The following is a 19,968-nucleotide window of genomic DNA, read 5'->3' on the forward strand; positions in this document are numbered from 1 at the left end:
CTGTGATATAGTAAGTTCAGTCAAAGTAGGAGGTTGACATCAGAGAGCTTTTCAACTCCAATCCAATATTCCACCAGCACAAGAACTCCACTGCCACACTGTTTGTTCAGCACCAACACGGCCTGCTCTCAGACAAATTAATAGCTGAAGTCAATCAAATCATCATTAAAGAGCTCAGTCTGACAGGTCATTACTAGAGAAATCTCTGTGAGACCACACAGGAATACTCTGCTTTATCTTGACAGCGACTGGAATGAAGTTAGACAGGAGTTATGAAATGTTTTGGAACTATTTAATTCACTCTCTGATCAATAATGAAATCACAAAGGGACATCTCTCGACAAAGAGTCGTTTGTCACGAAATCTTCAACTGAAATGACACCAAAACTTTGCCACTAGGATATCACAGAAGCTCCTTTGTGGCTGTGTGGTATGATGGACAAGAAACAGTCTTCATGGCTCCGGAGCTTTTGGGGCGTCTTGGCCCCAATGCCTATATCATTGTTTTTATCTATTCTTCTGGGACCATTATCTTTCATCCTAAAATCATACCTTATCTTTACATTGGGCTAGAGGCTGTCATAAAAAAAGAAAAAAAAATGCATTTTAACGTGCAGAATGTACTGTATCCCTGTAGTTCATCAAAGCAGTAGTCATTGTGCTTGACTGTAAAGCTTTAAGACTCAGACACAGCTGTGGTCTCCACAAATGCATTAGCTTCTGCTCTCAGCTCCTGTGCCCTCAGAGGAAGCCTGTATCATGATGTGTCCAGATGTGGGTGGTGGAACGAGGGTGAAATCCATCTTCCTGCATTTGGCAGCTCTTCTACGCGACACAATTGGCTTTAAAGGAATAAGAGGCCTGGAGCAGAGGGTCTGGATGCTCTAGAATGTCAGTATGTGAGCACTTCTTCTACTTAGCTTCCCACCAGCCATGATCCTTTCACTATCCTGTTATCCTTGCTAGATGAACTATATGTAATTTGCTCTGGACTTTCGCCATTCAACTCCATCTTTGTCACAGAGTTAGTTTTCAATCAAATAAAATCATGTCATTTAATCACCCTCATAGTTTGCTTGATACAAAACTACTGTTTACAACTTTTACACGATTTACATATGAAGGATTCTTAGAGTTATACCAATGAGTTTCTATGGCTTTGCTATGATTACCTAATAAAATAAAAAAAAAGACTGTATCCATAAAACGCCATTTCTAGCAGATATTTTTCATAGCTTTATACCAGTGATGTTATTGTTAACTGAAAAAATTAAAAACACTTTTGTTAAATTGTAATATATATATATATATATATATATATATATATATATATATATATATATATATATATATATATTATAAAAATATAAAAAAAGAAAGAAATGTTGCCTTGGCAACTTACTGAAATATATAAAGTGTAGGTTGAAATACTAAAATTAAAAACCAAGACTGAATAAATAAATATCATCTAAAAGGACATAATATGACAAAATATTTAACTAGAATTCAAATGAAAACTGAAAATATACATAATTAAAATAATGAAAATAATAATAAATACTGTAATAGTATATAAATGTTAATATGTCACCCTGCAATAAGGGAATATTAATACTTTCATTATTAAAAGTTAATGCTGAAAAGTACAGTTTAAATATTTATGTTCTAGAAATATTGGAGGAAAAACATATATATATATATATATAATAAAATATTTCAGTGTGAGGGAATATGGACGAGGAGTGAGGAGATCTAAAGCTTAAAAAAAGCACCATAAATCCATAAAAGGGGTCCATTTGGAAATACTAGAAATATATATATTTATATATATATATATATATATATATATATATATATATATATATATATATATATATATATATATATATATATATTCACTCACACTGAAATAGATTAATTTATGTCTGAAATGACATGAGAGTATGTAAATGATGATAGAACTATCATTTTTGGCTAAACCGTTACATTAAATGCTTGAAAAAGCCTAAAAGATATATACAACATGAATCTGTTGAAAAACTTACTAGAAAGGTAGCGATGGCCACACCGATGATAAAGCCAGCGATGACGTCAGACCAGTGATTACGATACTCTGCCACCCTGTTAATACCCGTAAGGAAAGCCAGGCACATCAGGCCCAAAGACATGACTGGTTTAGCCAGACGAGTTCCTTTGGCTCTCACTGTAAATGTGATGTACATCTGAAATCACAGAGAAAGAAGCAAAACATATTCAAATCATGAGTTTGATTTGCAATAATTAGTGTTTCTGTGCTCCTACCCCTCAATTTGTGGGTTTTTTACAGAACACTCAGTCACTTTATTTGTTTGGATAGACATCTAGTTATTAAAATAACACGTAAATATCCTCAAAGATGCATAGCAATCCGAGCACACAAACCTAACGATTAGAGGTGCATATACTGTAAGATGTCATTGTGAATGCATCAGGCTAGTCAAGCCAACACTTAAAACCTTCCTCCTCCCGAACCAAACCATATCAACATCCAGACACTCCGGAGCCCCAAAATCATGCACACAATCGAACACCAGTTGCCATATAGGGCAAAACGAGCATAAGCAAAGGGACAGAAAGCACTTTAACAGTCTACTGTTGTTATGGTTACATCCTCAGGCGAATGTCTCTTGTTTGCGAGCATCTATTTGTGACTAGGTGAAAATATGTGCTCTGGCTAACTTAACAATCTACATTTTTTTAAAAAAAACATTAATGATGTCATGTGTAGAATTAAAACTGCTTTGTTCTTATACAAGGCCTCCAGAAGTATTCAGACAAAAAAAAAAAAAAAAAAAAAAAAAACAATGCAAGGAGAATGGATGCAAAACTTACTCTGAACTAACAGACTCTTAAATATTATGTTTTTTTTTATTGGTTTTGATGGTTCCATGACCTTTATCATCCATAGAACATTTCCATTACACAAAAGGTGGAAAGGTTATTTTATAAACTCTAATTTTATTATAATTTTATTATAAACTTCTTTAGGAAAACAAAAATGGCAAAATTTTCTGCGAAAGCCCCTTTGAAAACATTTATTTTGAAGTAAACAGAGCTCTTTTGGTTGAGAATACTGAGATTTTAGGTTGTGATTTCAAAGCATAGTCCACAGTGACATGCCTATATCCATTAAAGGATGAAAGTTTTCATAAATTATAATTTTGTCATCATTTACTCACCCTCAGGTTGTTCCAAACCTTTATGAGTTTCTTTCTTCCTTTGAACCTAAAAAGGTATTTTGAAGAATGTAGGTAACCAAACAGTTACTGGTATCCATTGTCTTCCATAGGTTACTAGCATTCTTCAAAATGTCTTCTTTTAACAGAATAAAGAACATCATACAGGTTTGGAACAACCTGAGGGTGAGTAAATGATGACAGGATTTTCATTTATGAAAACTTTCATCCTTTAATGGATATAGGCATGTCACTGTGTGTGTATCTCAGGGAGGTTCATGGTCCGGTGGACAGCTATCCAACACTCACTCAGAGCAGTCAGGTAAGACAGAGTGGCCAAAACAAGCCTATCCATCCAGAGAGAAATCTGTGCTGTGACTTTGCAAGCAAGTGAATGAGAAAATGTGGACAAATGTGGGACAGTCCTGCCGACTCATTCTGGAGTGTGCCTGTGTGTCAGCGCTGAAGGTCGTAGATAATCAGCCATCACTCCTGAGGAAACGCCACACAAAGACAGTAATTGTTACCTTGTGCGAGTCTGAGACGCTACAGCACTGTCTTTTTGGATTCGAAGCTCATTGTCACATTGTGACCTGATTTTTTTTCTTTCTCCAAGAGGAGTTGGGGTTGAGCAGTTGTTTTTGATGTCCTCAAATTTCAATATGTATAACTCCGTGTTCTTGGAAGATAAAACCAGACAGATCAGACAAATTAATGCAGACTCAAATCTCATACAAAATTCAATTATGCACCTCCAATAAATGTGTATGTGCGAAGGCATTTTGGAGGTTTCAAAAACAGAAATATGAAGTTCATATTTTTAGTACAGTATTTTCAAGCAGTGAAGTCCTTTGTCATCATCTAATGCTCACTTTTAACTCTCATTTAATCTTTAAAAAACTAAGAATTTAATAATGTTAATTAAATCTACTTTTTTTATAGTGAACATTACAATATTGTAATGCCTAAATTTATTTGTAGAATTTAAAAAGTCTGATTTTAATTATTTTATATATATATATATATATATATATATATATATATATATATATATATATATATATATATATATATATATATATATATATATATATATATATATATATATATATATATATATGAAGAGTTCAGATGCAAAAACCTCTAAATGCCATCTGAAATTTTCATCTAAAATTAGGATTTTTATCAAGGTCCTATGCTTAGGTTGAGTCATTTTACTTTAATTGTGATGTGCAGGTCCTTTTCCAGGCTATTAAAGTGAAATAACTGAATATAAATATATGAGCCCGATAAAAATCCTAATTTTAGATGAAAATTTCAGATGGCATTTAGAGGTTTTTGCATCTGAACTCTTCATATATATATATATATATATATATATATATATTACTTAGAAGTGTGTCAGACTACAAAAATATATATATTACTTAGAAGTGTGTCAGACTACAGAAATAAAATGGGTTGTGAGTATTGTTGCATGCTGACTTTTCTCTGTCCTACATTTTGCATGCACGACTCAGTCGCCGGTTGAGTCCTCAGTCATCTGCCTTCAGGGCTTCTGTCAAAAACCATGTTGTCTTTTTGAACGCAACAAAACGTAATCTCACAGGTCAAGGGCAGAGCCTGGACTGCCTCAAATCTGCAGAGAGTAAGTTGTCAAATTATCAATTTTACACACTGTTGCACAGCCGTAAACTTCTTTCCCGAGAGATACCATCTGTCCTTCCTGTCAGGTCGACTGGCCATCGGCTCTGACATGTTTTAATTTACATCATCTGAAGGCCTAAAAGATATTTATATTTTATTTGTGACAGCTATCGTGTTCAGAATTGAGAACATCACGTTATTGTTCAAAGACTTTATCAAACTGTCTCAAGTCTGCCTTGACAGTTTTTGAAGAAAGTCAATCTCCCACGGGAGTCTGACAAAGTCATGAAACTCTGGAAATGGACTGACTCACAATATCCTGTCAACTCTTCTGACTTCATTTGCCACCTCTTTCTTCAAACCTGAAAAAAAGTGTTAATGTGTGTTTGCAGCTCTGTTCCAAAACCTAGTGAGCTGCTCCCTACTTAGACTGCAGACTCATACGTGAAATGAATCATTATGAGACCAACTGGGAAGTCTCTTTATTGGCAAAAATGTCCAAAATGGTTTGTTAAAAATGCAGTTAAATACCATATACAGCAAAAATGGTAACAAATGTAGCTTGTTCAGCTCAAAGATACTAGACTATAAGAATTTAAGTACGTTAGGTTTAGCACCTAATGTTAGCCACAAACAATATATAGAATACACAAATATTGGGATATTACACACAAAACTGTAAAATAAATAAATAAATAAATAATCTCCAAGGATGCATTAAAATTAATCAAAAGTGGCAGTAAAGAAATTACAACAGATATATAAAAAATCTATTTATTATTAATTTTAAAATATCCCTTTTTATCTATTTCAACATTATATTATATATAACACTATATTCATTAAAAGATTCAGTTTCCCCCAAAATATTAAGCAGCAAATATTTTCTCTCATTGATAAAAATAAGAAATAGTTATTTAGCACTAAACCAGAATACTAGTATGATTATATTAAAATAATAAACAGTTCTTTTAAAATGTAATAATATTTCGCAATATTACTGTTTTTAGTGGATATTTTGATCAAATAGATGCAGTCTTGGCAAACATAAGTGACTTTTCAAATATTAAAAATACTTATTTTTGAACGGTTGTGTATATATTTTTATCTTAAATATTTTTAATCACTACATTTCAGTACTAAATAAACAAATATTCATAATTCGGTTTTCTCTCAGTCCATTGATTTCTCAAAAATGCATTCTGCTTGAACTTAAAACTGCTTGAAGCTGTTAAACACTAATACACATGACCGAAGCATAGAAATCTACAATTGTGACTATTTTGTCAGTGTTATTCTATCTACCAAAAATAAATAAATAGTAACCGCACTCACGTGTCAGTGTCAAACATTCAGTCCAGATCATCAACGTGTTGAGACTAATAATCATGATATTTAAGACAAAGAATTAGCTAACTTTTGATCCTGCAGAACATGCAAACTAAAACATCTCCATTCTTCATGACCTACATACAAAACATGATTGATCTGCTCTTTTTTATTGGAAAAGCACGTCCGTTCAATGACACCTTGAAGGAAGTCAAAAATTCACAGTTCTCTGACACTAATCAGACTCCTCTTGTGTCTACATTAATAATCAAAGCTCCCGGGACACTGTGATTCTTTCCGAGTTCTATCGATGAACAGCCAGCGTGAGATATTCTCTCCCTGCGGAGTGAGATTGCTTGCGGGCTCAGTGCACATCTGGAGCAGCATCACTGATGAAAAAGAGGGCTAAACCGTGCCAGATGCTCATTACTTGATATTTGGATTCTGTCCTTCATGGTCTGCTCGCCTGTATGGGTTGTCTCACATCCTAAACGGGTCACTGTGGATAATTAGACCTTGAAGTGAAAAATTAAGGGAGGTTGTAAAAGTGGGGATTATAATGGGAATGAATAAGTAAAAGAGCTGGCAGGAAAGCTCATATGTTATTTAACTTTTTGGGCTGGTTTGTGTTTGACGCCTAGCCCATTTCTAAAATGATTTGTGAGCTGTAACATTCAGCTGAGATAAATAATTAAGTTTTCATGGGGTTTTGTGCAGAGAAGCAGCAAAAATCTGATTCTGGTTCTGTGTCTCACTGAAAACCAACTTGAGCCACCAACGGAAAAGCAGCCGTATCCTGTATGAGAAAGGTCCACACACAACCTTTAAATTGACATCACACCAATCCAACTCTCATTTCCTTTTTCATCTGCAATATTTCCTGCTGAAAGATTGCTGACAGACAGGGATACCACAGCGTTCATGGAAAAAAAAAAGTTACCACTTTTTCTACTGCCTATTACAAGAAAAAAAAAAGTCATTTCCAAAAACAACTGTTCACGCTATAGTGCTTTGTGTCATATCTGTCCTCGATCAGGCAATGGACAGAATCCAAATGAAGCTACTGATAATTTTCATCTGCATTTCAAACACAGCCCTGCGTTGTGCCATCTCTCCTGGATGCATTCAAGATAACCATGCTTCATGATGATCACTATAAGACACAGAGATATACATATAAATGTTCTGTACAGGCCATGAAAAATTCAAACCAAGTGGTGCTCGCTAAACGAAGAGCAGAAATCACCTTCATATGGCTGCTGTATTTAAACATCAGCTCAAAGTCAAAAGCAGATAAACGGTTGTCACTCTGCATCTCATTCATTAATGGCCGTAAGTGTGAAGAGCAGCAGAGGACATCCTTTGAAAATCCTTCTTTAAGAACTTCTTTAAGAAGAGCTAATAAGCTTTAAGAGCAGCTAATAACTTTTAAAGATGTGTACATGACATTACAAGGTCCTAAACAAAAAGTTCTTATAAAGCACGTCATCTTAAATCAAATGGCTTGTGGGTGGAAACTCAAGAAACAAAACAAAACAATGCAGCAGCTAAAGACTGTGTATAGCAGTGCTTTTAAAAGGGAAACATCTAAAGACAACTTTTTCAAGAAAGTTTTACCATGGAAACTGTCTAACTGCTTAAGTGCAACATGTTAATTACCCCAATCATTGATAAAAATATCATACATTAAAGAAAAATCTTGTTTTAAAAAGGGAAACATTTAAAGAACTTTTCCAAGAAGGTTTTACCATGAAAACAGACTACCAGCTAAAGCACGGCACGGCAGTAATTCAACCTTCACTGCAATAAATATCAAAACTAAATAAGAAAAATTTTATTTAGACTCCTTCTGCCATGTCAAGACTTTTAACAATGCATTTGCAAAATTCCTTAAATTTTTTTTTAAAATGAATAAATATCATGATTAATTTGGTGATTCTTCTGGCCAAAGTAAGCACTGATTGTCTGATAAATATCAAGAATTCATACTGAATACTGAATTGTAATTGTTCGTCTTTTACTGTACCGAACCAGATATAAAAAGAGGAACTATTATGGATTTATGCAACAAAGATTCATTGAAAAAATGTACATTTTTGCAAAAACTCAAAAAACATACCTATTCCTGCAATTAACTGCTGTTGCTACACTGTAAAAAATTATTTAGCAGTTTAGTTGTTTCAATTAATTTTTTTATGTTGACACAACTTGCAGTTACTGAATTTGTTCATTCAACTAAAAATTTTTAGTTTTCAGTGTCTCAACTAGTTTGAAAGTTGACTGAACTAGGTTATTTGTCCTCATAACTTAAAAAAAATGTGTTGAATCAACTCAATAGCAATATCACGTTCACAACATCACTTATCGCGAGATCTCCTCATTCTGGTGAAGGCTGTTGAAGAGAGAAGAAAGTTGTCAGCCATACAGGTCAGTTTCTCCTCAAAGTTTGGACATTTTACTAGAATACAACTTTGGTAAGTAAAATATTCGTATTTATTGGCTTAATGTGTAAAATTACATTTGTTGTCTCAGAAGAGTAAGTATGGTTTAAAGAGTCGTTAATTCTGAATGTAAGTTACTGTGTGTAAATGTTCGTTTCGCGGCACTCTGAAGCCTCAAAATACAGGCGGTTCCACAGTATTTTCCTTATAAATATTAAAACAGATATTCTCACATGCGGGACAGCGGAGCTGAACTTATGTGGGGAACGATAAAAATACAGTCTGTATGTATCACTTGAGCTCAGAGCTGCGTTTAGAGACCGTTCAAACAGCGCGAGAGCTCAACGCGGATCACTGTATGGATTCAGAACGGCGGGAATAAAAAAAAAATGAACTGCTCTAAACCTGACAGCGTAAGACATTCGTCAGAATATACATCGATGAAACATTAGGAGAAAAAAGAAGATTCCTACTCGAACTGTGTCTTTTCTGCATGTTATAAGGGAAACAAATGAGCAGCATAGATGAGCACCTCCCTCAGAGTTCTTCTGGAGCGCGTATCTTAACGTTACATTTGATATCGCTGACATAAGCTAAGTTCTGATGAATTTTTTACAGTCTACGGTTCAGATGAAGTTCTGAAGGTAGCGTTACAAACTCTTCTTTCAGTTTTCTGAAGTAACGTTAGTCATTCAAGTGCCTCGCTAGAACCTAGTGTAATACTGCGTGAATATCTGTTTTTATATAGTCTATGGTGAATATACGGTCATAAGTAAATTGCATACGTTCAAATCTATATATTTTAGAATAAAAGTAATAATATCATATATCTTGTATAAATAGAGATACAATAACAATCGACACAAATGTGTTAAATTTCCTTTTATTGTGTTATAATTATGTGTTGTGTCATTTAAAAGCATTGTCTGGATGGTATAGTTTGTCTTTGGCGTTTAAAACAAACTTGTCAATACATTTGTCTTTCTCTGTAAAGATTTATTTATATGTATGTTTATTATTTTACAGTGTTTTAACATGTTTTTGTATTTTTCATGTTTATGATATTTTTGAATGACTGAAGATTAAGAGCAGAATTCAATAATCCTGTGGATGGACCGCAGCGAGTCCTTTTGCAGTTATCCATCAAAATGCTTTGCAGACATAATGGAAATGGCATTTACATGGTAGAGCTTGGACAAAGTTGTAAGTAAATGTATTTATTTATAAATGCACATTTATTGGATTCTATAAGCTTTACGATTGTAAGGAACTGTTTAATGCATCCCTTTGTTTTTATTAAAGCACACAGGCTCTGCGCAGGAATTCATCAAGGACATGACTGCTGGGATTACACTTGTGGATGACCAATCTGAGCACCATCAGTCTGCAGTGATGTGATCCAGGTAAAAGAAGAAGAAGAAATCTGGGTGATCTGGGGTTGTAACTCATTTGTGGGGTTGTGTACTGTGTTAGACTATCTGGGACTGGGACTAACATGAAATAAACTAATTCATGTTTAAAACAACTTGAGGTTTAGTAAATGTCAATTTTCTTTCTTTTTCTTTTTTGGGTGAACCCTTTACGAAAATGTAGATATTTGCATTGGAAAACAGCTTCAAAATTTAGAGAACATAATTTGACATTATTTTCCCTTCAGTTTTATTCCTTGAATTTTCTATAATTGGTATTTAAAATGTCTTTATAATGTGTTGAATTTATCTTCATAAAACCACCAGAAACCCTGTTTATGGACATAGCCATTCTTTATTATTTTGCTGAATACTGTTTTGTATCCTGAATCCAACTTTGCTTAAAGGATTATTTCACCAAAAAAATTAAATTAGGCCATGTTTTCTGATTCTCAAGGCACCCTATGTGTATATGATTTTCTTCTTTCAGACGAATCTGATCTGAGTTGAATTAAACATTGTCCTGGCTCTTCCAAGTTATTTAATGGCAGCAGACAGGTGTGTTTTTTTCTCAGCAGTCCAAAAATAGTCAAATAAAATGCACCCATCCATCAATAAAACGTGTCTCTCATGGCTCTGGGGGGGTGAATAAAGGCTTCCTGTAGGAAATCGATGTGCTTTTTGTAAGAAAAATATCCATATTTAAAAAGTTGTAAACACTTTTTTTCTCTTCCACTGACTATCATACGTGCAAGCCTAATTTTGAGATTCTACTTCGTGATTGGCGTATTGTTGTCTCTCCTCCGCTCTTCCGTGTTCGTCACTAATCACCGGTGCATGCATGACCCCTATGTCCTATTTTCATCCACCCGGAATGGCTCTTATTCACTTATTCACCTCTCAGAGCCATGTGAGGTACTTTTTATTATGAATTGATGCACATTATTTGACTACTTTTGGACTGTTAAAAAAAAACACCCATCTATTGCCATAATTTTTTTTTTAATATAATCCGACTGGATTTGTCTGAAAGAAGAAAGTTATACACACTTACGATGCCATGAGGGTGAGTAAAACATACATGGGTTAACCAAGCCTTTAAGAGTCATGCTTTACTCTGAACATGCAGTGCAACAGACTATTATTTAAAAGGAATACCTATTTACACCAATATATTTTCTGATCATTGTATAAATGGTGTGACAGATTAGACACTTAGATTTGGATTAAGAAAAAAAACCTGAATGTTGTATTGGTTTGTCACATTTTATGTCATTCAGAAATCATGTAGAATACCAGTGAAGAAAATAATTTCCCCCCATTTTTAGTATAGTTGTTTCTGGGGGTGTATTTTACACTTATCTTCCCATGGGATTTTAAATTCTTTGTGTTCAGCAGAACAAAGAAATGTGTACAGGCTTTTAACAGTTTAATACAGGAAGTTATTTTGAATGTTTGTAAACCAAACCGTTGAGGAGCACCATTTACTTTTGACTTTCATTTTTGGTTAAATTTTTAAAATATCTTCCACTTTAAGGTGAATTACAATTTGCCTTTATTGGTAGCTGTGCTTTTAACAAAACACACAACTTTAATAGTGTATGTACATATGTGTGTTCATTAGTTATAAATGTATTAAGTAATTTAATATTTTTTTTCTTTTCCCAGCCATCCAGTGACATTAAGGATGTTGAGAAAGAAATTGAAGAGGGCATTCTGAATATAACTGAGGAGCAGCAATGTGATGTGCTCTGGGTGTGTGTTCACGGTGTGTGTTCACTGCTGTGTGTGTGCACTTTGGATGGGTTAAATGAAGAGCACAAATGTATGTCATGTCACTTTCACTTTTCAGTGTTCATGATCTGTCCATCGGCTCCACAGCACTCTTTCTTTAAAAAAAAAAAAAAAAAACACTACTTTTTAATAAGGACATTTTGGTTCTTTTGTGCCTTTCACTACATTTTAGAATGTACATTAAAGTTCCAATGACTTGGAATATGCATGTTCTCATGTAAACAAATGTTGTTTCCCCTCTCATTTTCTTAAACAGAATGTACACATTTTCAGTATGTAGCATTATGATGGTGGAGAGTTTGGAAACTTTCAAGATCCTTCTGATGTTAACACCTCTGTCTGGTCATGTTGTGCTATGAAATTTAGAATCTGACTGTTTGGATCTTTGTGCTTCCATGTGCATTCATTCCATTTATATCTTATTATACAGAAGTACAGTACACTCATTTTTTATAACTAATTGTGATGTTATATACATATATCTTAGTTTCTCATTTTGACCATGACTTGCATTATGGTGGGGGGGGGGGTGCATGTGAACTTGTGCAGGGTTAATATGCAGAGTTAAACCTTCTGATTTTCATATTGAGTTATGAAATTAAAAACAATCCCTGTGGTTTTGATCTGATGAATTGAAATGCAACTATTTGTTTCTCAATCCCATGCCAATGTTATTTATTATGCATCACACTTTCAAGTGTCGGTTCAGATCTTTAGACGTGTGTTTGTATTTTGCATTTTTTAGTTTTGTTTATCAATTATCAGTTGATGTGTTGACAGCATATTGCTTGTTCAATTTAAATGTGAATGAAAGTGTTGTCTCTATCATTAAATGAATTACATTAAAAAAGTGTTTTGTCATCTTTATTTAAACATTTAAGGCAGTGGGGTAACATTTGTTTATGATTATTGATTGAAGTAAAAAAAAAAAAAAAAATCCCTGTTGACACAACATGATTTAGTTGACTGGACTAGAAAATAATAGTCAAGTCAACTTAAAGAAATTTGTTACCTGGACTAACTCCACTCTAGTTTGAAGTTGTTTCAACAAGAAATTTTTTGTCAAGATAACAAAAAATTTTTAGGCAGCGGGGTAACAAAATATTTTTAGTTGACTCAACAAATTCTTTTTTACAGTGTAGTGGCACTAAGGCCCCGTCCACACGGAGACGCGTTTCTGTGAATACGCACAATTTTTTTTTATCATCCACACGGATCCGGCTTTTTCATACGGTGAAACCGCTATTTTTTGAAACCGGGTCCCAGAGTGGATAAATTTGAAAACGCCGGCTTTGCGTTTTCGTCTGGACGGCTAATCCGTATATTTTCTGAAAAGATGACGTCATCAGCCCACGTCTCCCCCCTAGTCAAACACCTCTACGTAGCGTAACAGCAACAAAAACATGAACAAACACTGAACGATTGTCTTTTTATTAACTAACATTAACACTGATTAATAAATGTATTGCTCCATGTTCGTTTACCACGCGCAAGGTTTATGAGCGTACTAGTCCAAGTCTTCTTCTCTGTTTTTAGTATATCTCTGTGTCAGAATTACAGCGCCACATACTGGTCTGGCATGTATACTACATCATTATGTGGTTTCGTGTGGACGCGGATATTTCTTGAGACGGGGAAAAAAAGATCGGATTGGGATAAGCTTCGTCTCCGTGTGGACGGGGCCTAAAACACCAATCTTTTTTTTTATGTTTTACCCATATTATAATTACACGAGTAGGCCATCAATTTAGTACAGACTTTTTTTTTTGCACATTTCCTTGCACAATACTATCTTACAACCTCAATACACTTTTACCATACTAAATTATTTTTATTAACTTATACATTTTGGTTTTTGCATCACATAACCAACTCCATATGTATGACTTTTCTGATGTTGTAAACTTGCTTGTTGACTCACCCGGTAGTACAGCACTGCACTACAAATCACATGAAACATGAATCACGATAAAAGAGCTAAAAAAAAAAAATAGCAGGGCTGTTTTAGAAAACAAGTATTTATCTTGTGTTTTCTTTTGTTAACACTATCAGTTACGGTAAGTTATTTTCAAAACTGATAGAGCATTACCCTTTAAACGCCACTCACCAGACATTTAATATAATAACCAGCTTTATGAAATGTTGCCAGATTCATGTTCATCTCACTGGACATTTCACTTTGAAATTGTAGCAAAACATGCAAGAAACAACGCAATATTTACAAATAACGTCACCACAGGCACATTTTTCTAATGAAGCTGGGTTGGATACTCACAGCCATGTAGACAGCAGCGTACACGCTGAGCGCCGCCTCTTTGGAAGGGAAGGTTTTGCGGGCTCGTAGGATGTCGTCTTCATTGCCAGTGCAGGCTTCCTGATGGCTGATGTAGCGAAGAGCTTGCTGGCAACCCAGAGCTGTGTAGTTTGGCTTACACACTGTTAGAAAATGAGGGGCCAGGTTCCCCGTTACCACCTGACCAGCATTCACGAAGATGTCTGTGGTGAAAAGACCAAACATGTATACACCTATGGAGAAGTAAACAGATACAGATTCCAATTACTACAAAACCAAACACATTTTTTCAATAACTATACCACCAGTGACAAAAAAAAAAAAAAAAAAAAACGGTGAAACTCAACTCTAGGGGAGTTGGGAAATTAGACTATTTTCTAAAAAAGTGGAGTGTTCCTTTAAAGAGAATCCCTCAAGATGGGGCTTAAAATGTGTATTTGACACACATGACCTGGAAAATTGGTTCAGTTATTCAGCAGTTGCTTTTGGCCTGTTTATGTGGGTTCGGTTAACACAGTGCACACTAGAACCCAAATTTTCTACTTAAGCACATTAAGGGGATGGAGATGACTAAGATTAGGTGATCTCCACAGTGGCACACATCTCACCGCTGAGCTGTGAGGACGCATTAGAGGAGCTAATGTTCTGAGGTTGATGAGATAATAACCAAACCACATAATTGAGTCTTTCTCATCGCTGCTCTGTGAACCAAACCTTAAAACCTCAATTAAAAGAGCTCAAACATTGGATTTGCATGTCATTCAAGCTCTCAATTATATTCCAATTTCAATTACATTTGATTCCAAATCATGCAGTGTTATATAGTATATGTACAACTACATCTAATAGAATATAAGAACCAAAACATAACAATGGATCTTTATCACTGTTGAACTGTAAGTTAACATTATGAAATGTCTTTACTGTCACTTTTGATCAATTTAATGCATCCTTGCTAAAATAAAGTAAACATTTTATTTTATGTAATATCTTTCTTACCCCAAACATTTGAATGGTAGTGCAAACACACACATATATATATATATATATATATATATATATATATATATATATACACACACATATTCATTATATTTCATTTGTTTTGGATCCAGGAAACACTGGTTGTCCTTTGGATTTTAAGAATCAATATGGAGATATTGTCAAATTAACAATTTGATTTGTATTTTTACCTAGTCCAACACTGATGACCTCATCATCAAAAATATGAACAAAATGAAAATGAGCTAGACTTCACTGAACATGGGCAACAGTTTTGTTGGATCACCAGAAGCAAAACAAGAACCACTGAGCTCGAGGAACCCCAAATCATGATGGACACATCATGAATTAGTCTTCTCTCTTCATAATATAACCTTCTGTTCTGAAGAGTTTTACAGTGGTAGATATTGGCCGAGGAACAGGAAGTCACCATTGTTTCTTAAAGAGCTCCATTTTTCTCCTTCACTCTTAAATGTCAAGTTCATTTTGTTTGGAACATCTTTTCAGCTCAACAGAATGACAGGCTTGACAAGGCTATTGTTATAGCCATTGAAAGACTTGTATCAACAATAAGTCATTTTCATAACTGTTGGCAGACGTATTCAGACAACATTAACAAAGCCCTGTTTAGCATGTTTCTCTCCATAAATACTCAGAGGAAAGCCTTGCGGAGTTTTTACGTGACACATAGCAAAACAAGTTTGGCTGATGGTTTGGAGGGAAAATATGGTCTTGTTTTACTAAGAGACATGAGAACGCAAGTTAAGGTTGGCATAAAAAGGCCATCTTATAATGTCACCGGCTGTCGTCACATCAATTCTGTTTTCTGTCACATCGGCTACATAATAACTTTGACGCTGACAGTCCTTGAACTGCATTCTGTCTGCAAGTAAACTGAAGCTAAATATAGCTTATTCACACTTTCTCTTGCACAGTGATCTCAACAACTGTGTGGACTCCAAATATAACATATCTTCGCCTGTGAGTCTATATAAATTTTGTTCAGTTAACTAGCATTCATTCGTATCCACTCTGATTCAGAGAGTTAATTCAGAAAGATGTCCATTAGTCTTTTTCAATGGGTCATTAAAAGGATCGACTCAAAGGAATCATTTGTTAGTGAATCACTTTGTTCCAAAGGATTCACTATACATATATCTAGATACATATATTAGATACATATGCTATATCATTACAGTTTTGTGACATGGATAGATACAAAACATAAATTTAGTTTTTGCTTTAGACTGAAAAAAAAATTATATATATATATATATATATATATATATATATATATATATATATATATATATATATGTGTGTGTGTGTGTATATGTGTGTGTATATATATATATATATATATATATATATATATATATATATATATATATATATATATATATATATATATACACACACACACATATATACACACACACACACATATATATATATATATATATATATATATATATATATATATATATATATATATATATTTTTTTTTTTTTTTTTTTTTATTTACAAAACATGACTCCTAATTAAATGGCCTGAAATTAAAACAAAAGATTTTACCCAACAACGTATGTTTTATGAAAATACTTTTTTACTCATTACATTCATAATGATACTTCCAGCTTGAATTCAAACTCTTCCAGATTTCATTGATATAACTTGAAGGAGGAACAGGAGCTATTTAATGATATCGGCACAAACCCACACTGCTTTGAAGTGTTTTCTGTTTTCATTCACAATCATTTTTGATATCAAGACTTGTTGTGAACAAAGAGTTCTTCTCAGGCAGAGAGATGGGGAAATATTACTGAAAAAGCCTGCCTGAGCTAAACGAGAGTGCACCATGACCCACAGCCATTTTCTAAATTTAATCTCTCCCAAAGAACATCGCAGCGCGAGTCATTATGCAAATAACACAAGACAGTGACTCCAGGTCACGAAGCAACTGGTCTCAATTGATGCTTTTCAGTTGAGAAGCATCATCATACCTCAACCATAACCGGAAGAAACATCATTCTTCTAAATATTTTTCTTTTAAGCAGCCACCAATGACTGGAGACACACATGGCATCTTCTAGATGCTTTATCCTTTAAGTTTGATTAAGGTTTGCAAGGAATAAAACTGCACAACAGATAATCATAGCCAGAATCTATGAAGAATGAATACATTTTAAAATTTAAAGGATAAAAATAGATTTAATCTTTTAACATTTTAACAAGGCTATAATGTGAATCTATTATATAGTGGTATTTTTCAAGCTACATTTATGTGATTGAAAATACATAAAAAAAAAACAGATAAATTATTATAATATTTCACAATATAACTACTTTTTATTTAATACATTTTAAAACGTAATTTATGAATCTTCAGCCATTCCGCATTTTTTTGGTGTCACATGAACCTTTAGAAATAATTCCAATATGCTGATTGGCTGCTCTTGAAAACATTTATTATTACCGAAAATTGTGTCTAATATTTTGTTTAATATTTTGTGGAAGTTTTTTGTAACATTTAATGAATGGAGAGTTAAAATAACAGCATTTATATAAAAGCCACTTTGGATCAATTTAATGTGTTTAAATGAAAGTATCTAAAAGTATACATTTATTAATACATTCTTACTGACCCTGAACTTTTGAACAATAGTGTTTATATTTTCTACACATTCTTTCTAACCTTATTGCTTAACTGTTTTATCATTTACTAACACTACTGTTTCAAACCTCTATGACTTTCTTAAGTTACCACTGAATGCCATTTGGTGTCATTGGTGTCACGGATGTCAAAAGTAAATGGGATTTGAGAATTGTAATGGATTTTCTTGAAATAATGACTTAAATTTTAGGGTTTCTTTTTTTTTTTTTTTTTTTCACAGAAGTCAAACAGGTTTGGAATGACATGAGGGTCAGTAAATGATTTGAATTAGCTGTGACTTGACACACACACACACGCACACACAAAAAGAGCTTGAAATGACTTAAAATGTCACAGCCTAAACAACCATGACAATGCTTTCCAGGAGCCAAGTGCTGTAAAAAAAAAAAAAAATCTCAGATGGATCTGATTTCCTCTAGGACACATTAATTGCTGCTGAACAGTGACAGATGCTGTCAGTAAAGTAAAGGTGATTTTCTCAGTGCCCTGTAGGTGGATTAGGAATAATTCTGCTTATCTGATTTGTCTTTAAGACCGCTAATGCTGTCAGATGTCCAATAATCCTGCAGCTTGGTTGACTAGGCACAGCAAACTGTGAAACTATGACTAAAGTACTGTACATGCTGCTGGAAAATTAGAGCGTCTGTGGGTGAATGGGAACCATTTAAAGCAGAAATTAATAGGAGATGGAAGTGGATTTTCTCACAGGATCAGGCTAATAATCCATGACGTTGCTGCTTCTTTATCTCACAAAAACACTAAAACATTAGAAGGAGAAATTGAGTGAAAAGGGGAAAAAAAAAAATCAAACTGTGAGAATGAAAGAGTATGGAAGAGAGACACACAGTAAGACACCACAGATTAAGTCTGCATTATAGGGTTCATATGATGTGACTTAAATTTTTCCTTTCTCTTTGGAGTGTTACAAGCTCTTGGTGCATAAAGAAGATCTATAAAGTTGCAAAGACTAAAGTCTCAAATCCAAAGAGATATTACTTATAAAAGTTAAGACTCGTCCGCACCCCCCTAAAACGGCTCGTTTAAACACACCCCCACATCTCTACGTCACTATGTGGGAAGATTTGCATAACACCGCCCAGATGTTCACGCAAAGAAGGCGTACCGTTTATTTTCATTAAGTATTGTTGTTACCACCGACGCCACGTCGTGTATACGCAGTGTTTCACTGTGAAAGTGAATCTACTTTGTTTGGCTTTGCAAAAGAGGATGATATCCGCTTCGTCATGCCTGGAGCTGATTCATGCTGGTCGCTGAGAAAATACATTAACCTTGCACTGTGTATCGCCGGACCGGCTTTCACCAGGGACGAAGTGGAGTCCAGCCTGGGGTCGTCACATGTGGTTGCTGCAAGCCCAACGGACGCTTCTTAGTAGAATCCGCCGGCCGTGCCATTCTACTTGGTTTGGCCTTCCAAAAGGGGACATGACTAGAAATCATTTTTATTTCACGTTTATACTGAGTTTATGTTTATGTCTCGTGGCTCCAGCCGGACAGGGAATCACAATATGGCCTAACATTTCCGTCACACGCTTGAGGTATTCTGCCAAGCACACACACTGGATAGCTGGCCAATTAGAGCACACCTCACATTTCAAACAGATAAGCCTTGTAAAAATGTACGCGTTTCAGAAGGTAAGGCATGGAGAAGAAACAACAAACTGCATTTCGACTAAACACTTAAATAAACACTTCACATTAAAATTGTGTCATCACTTAATCTCATTTAAAGATGTACTTTCAAACCTGCATTACTTTATTGCTCTTGTGAAACACACAAAAAGATATTTAGACAATGCATTTTCCTTTTTTCATAAAACAAACACACAGTAAAGTAACCACGGCTGTTAAGCCCCCCAAAAAGTCCATTAATCTTATTTCAAACATTCTGAAGCCAATTGAGTAGATTAAAGTCATCCTTTTCCATTATTATTATTATGAATAACAAATTATATTTCAGTCAGTTCATCACACAATGTTACTGTGTGACTGTATAAAACTAGAAATACAGAGTTCTTTTAAGGTGCTGTTTTAAGAATTTTCTTGTAGAGATTTTTTTTTTTTTTCTCCGTTTGTGTTATACAGAAGAAAGCCATAAGTAAAAGAGGGCAACTTTTATTTGGGTGAACATTCCCTAACATAAAAT

General features: G+C 34.2%; 1 protein-coding gene across 2 annotated transcripts in view; it reads right to left on the reverse strand.

Moving 5' to 3' along the window:
* LOC113042526 (phospholipid phosphatase-related protein type 5-like) overlaps positions 1-19,968 on the reverse strand; it is a 50,600-nt gene that overhangs the window by 6,530 nt on the left and 24,102 nt on the right. For both annotated transcript variants that reach the window (XM_026201442.1, XM_026201443.1), the window contains 2 exons: positions 14,111-14,361; positions 2,046-2,222 (listed from right to left, as the gene is read on the reverse strand). In XM_026201442.1, the coding sequence (XP_026057227.1) occupies positions 2,046-2,222; positions 14,111-14,361 (428 nt within the window). The remainder of the gene's footprint in view (positions 1-2,045; positions 2,223-14,110; positions 14,362-19,968) is intronic.

This window comes from Carassius auratus, chromosome 24 (genome assembly GCF_003368295.1).
Source record: "Carassius auratus strain Wakin chromosome 24, ASM336829v1, whole genome shotgun sequence".
Lineage (NCBI taxonomy): Eukaryota > Metazoa > Chordata > Actinopteri > Cypriniformes > Cyprinidae > Carassius > Carassius auratus.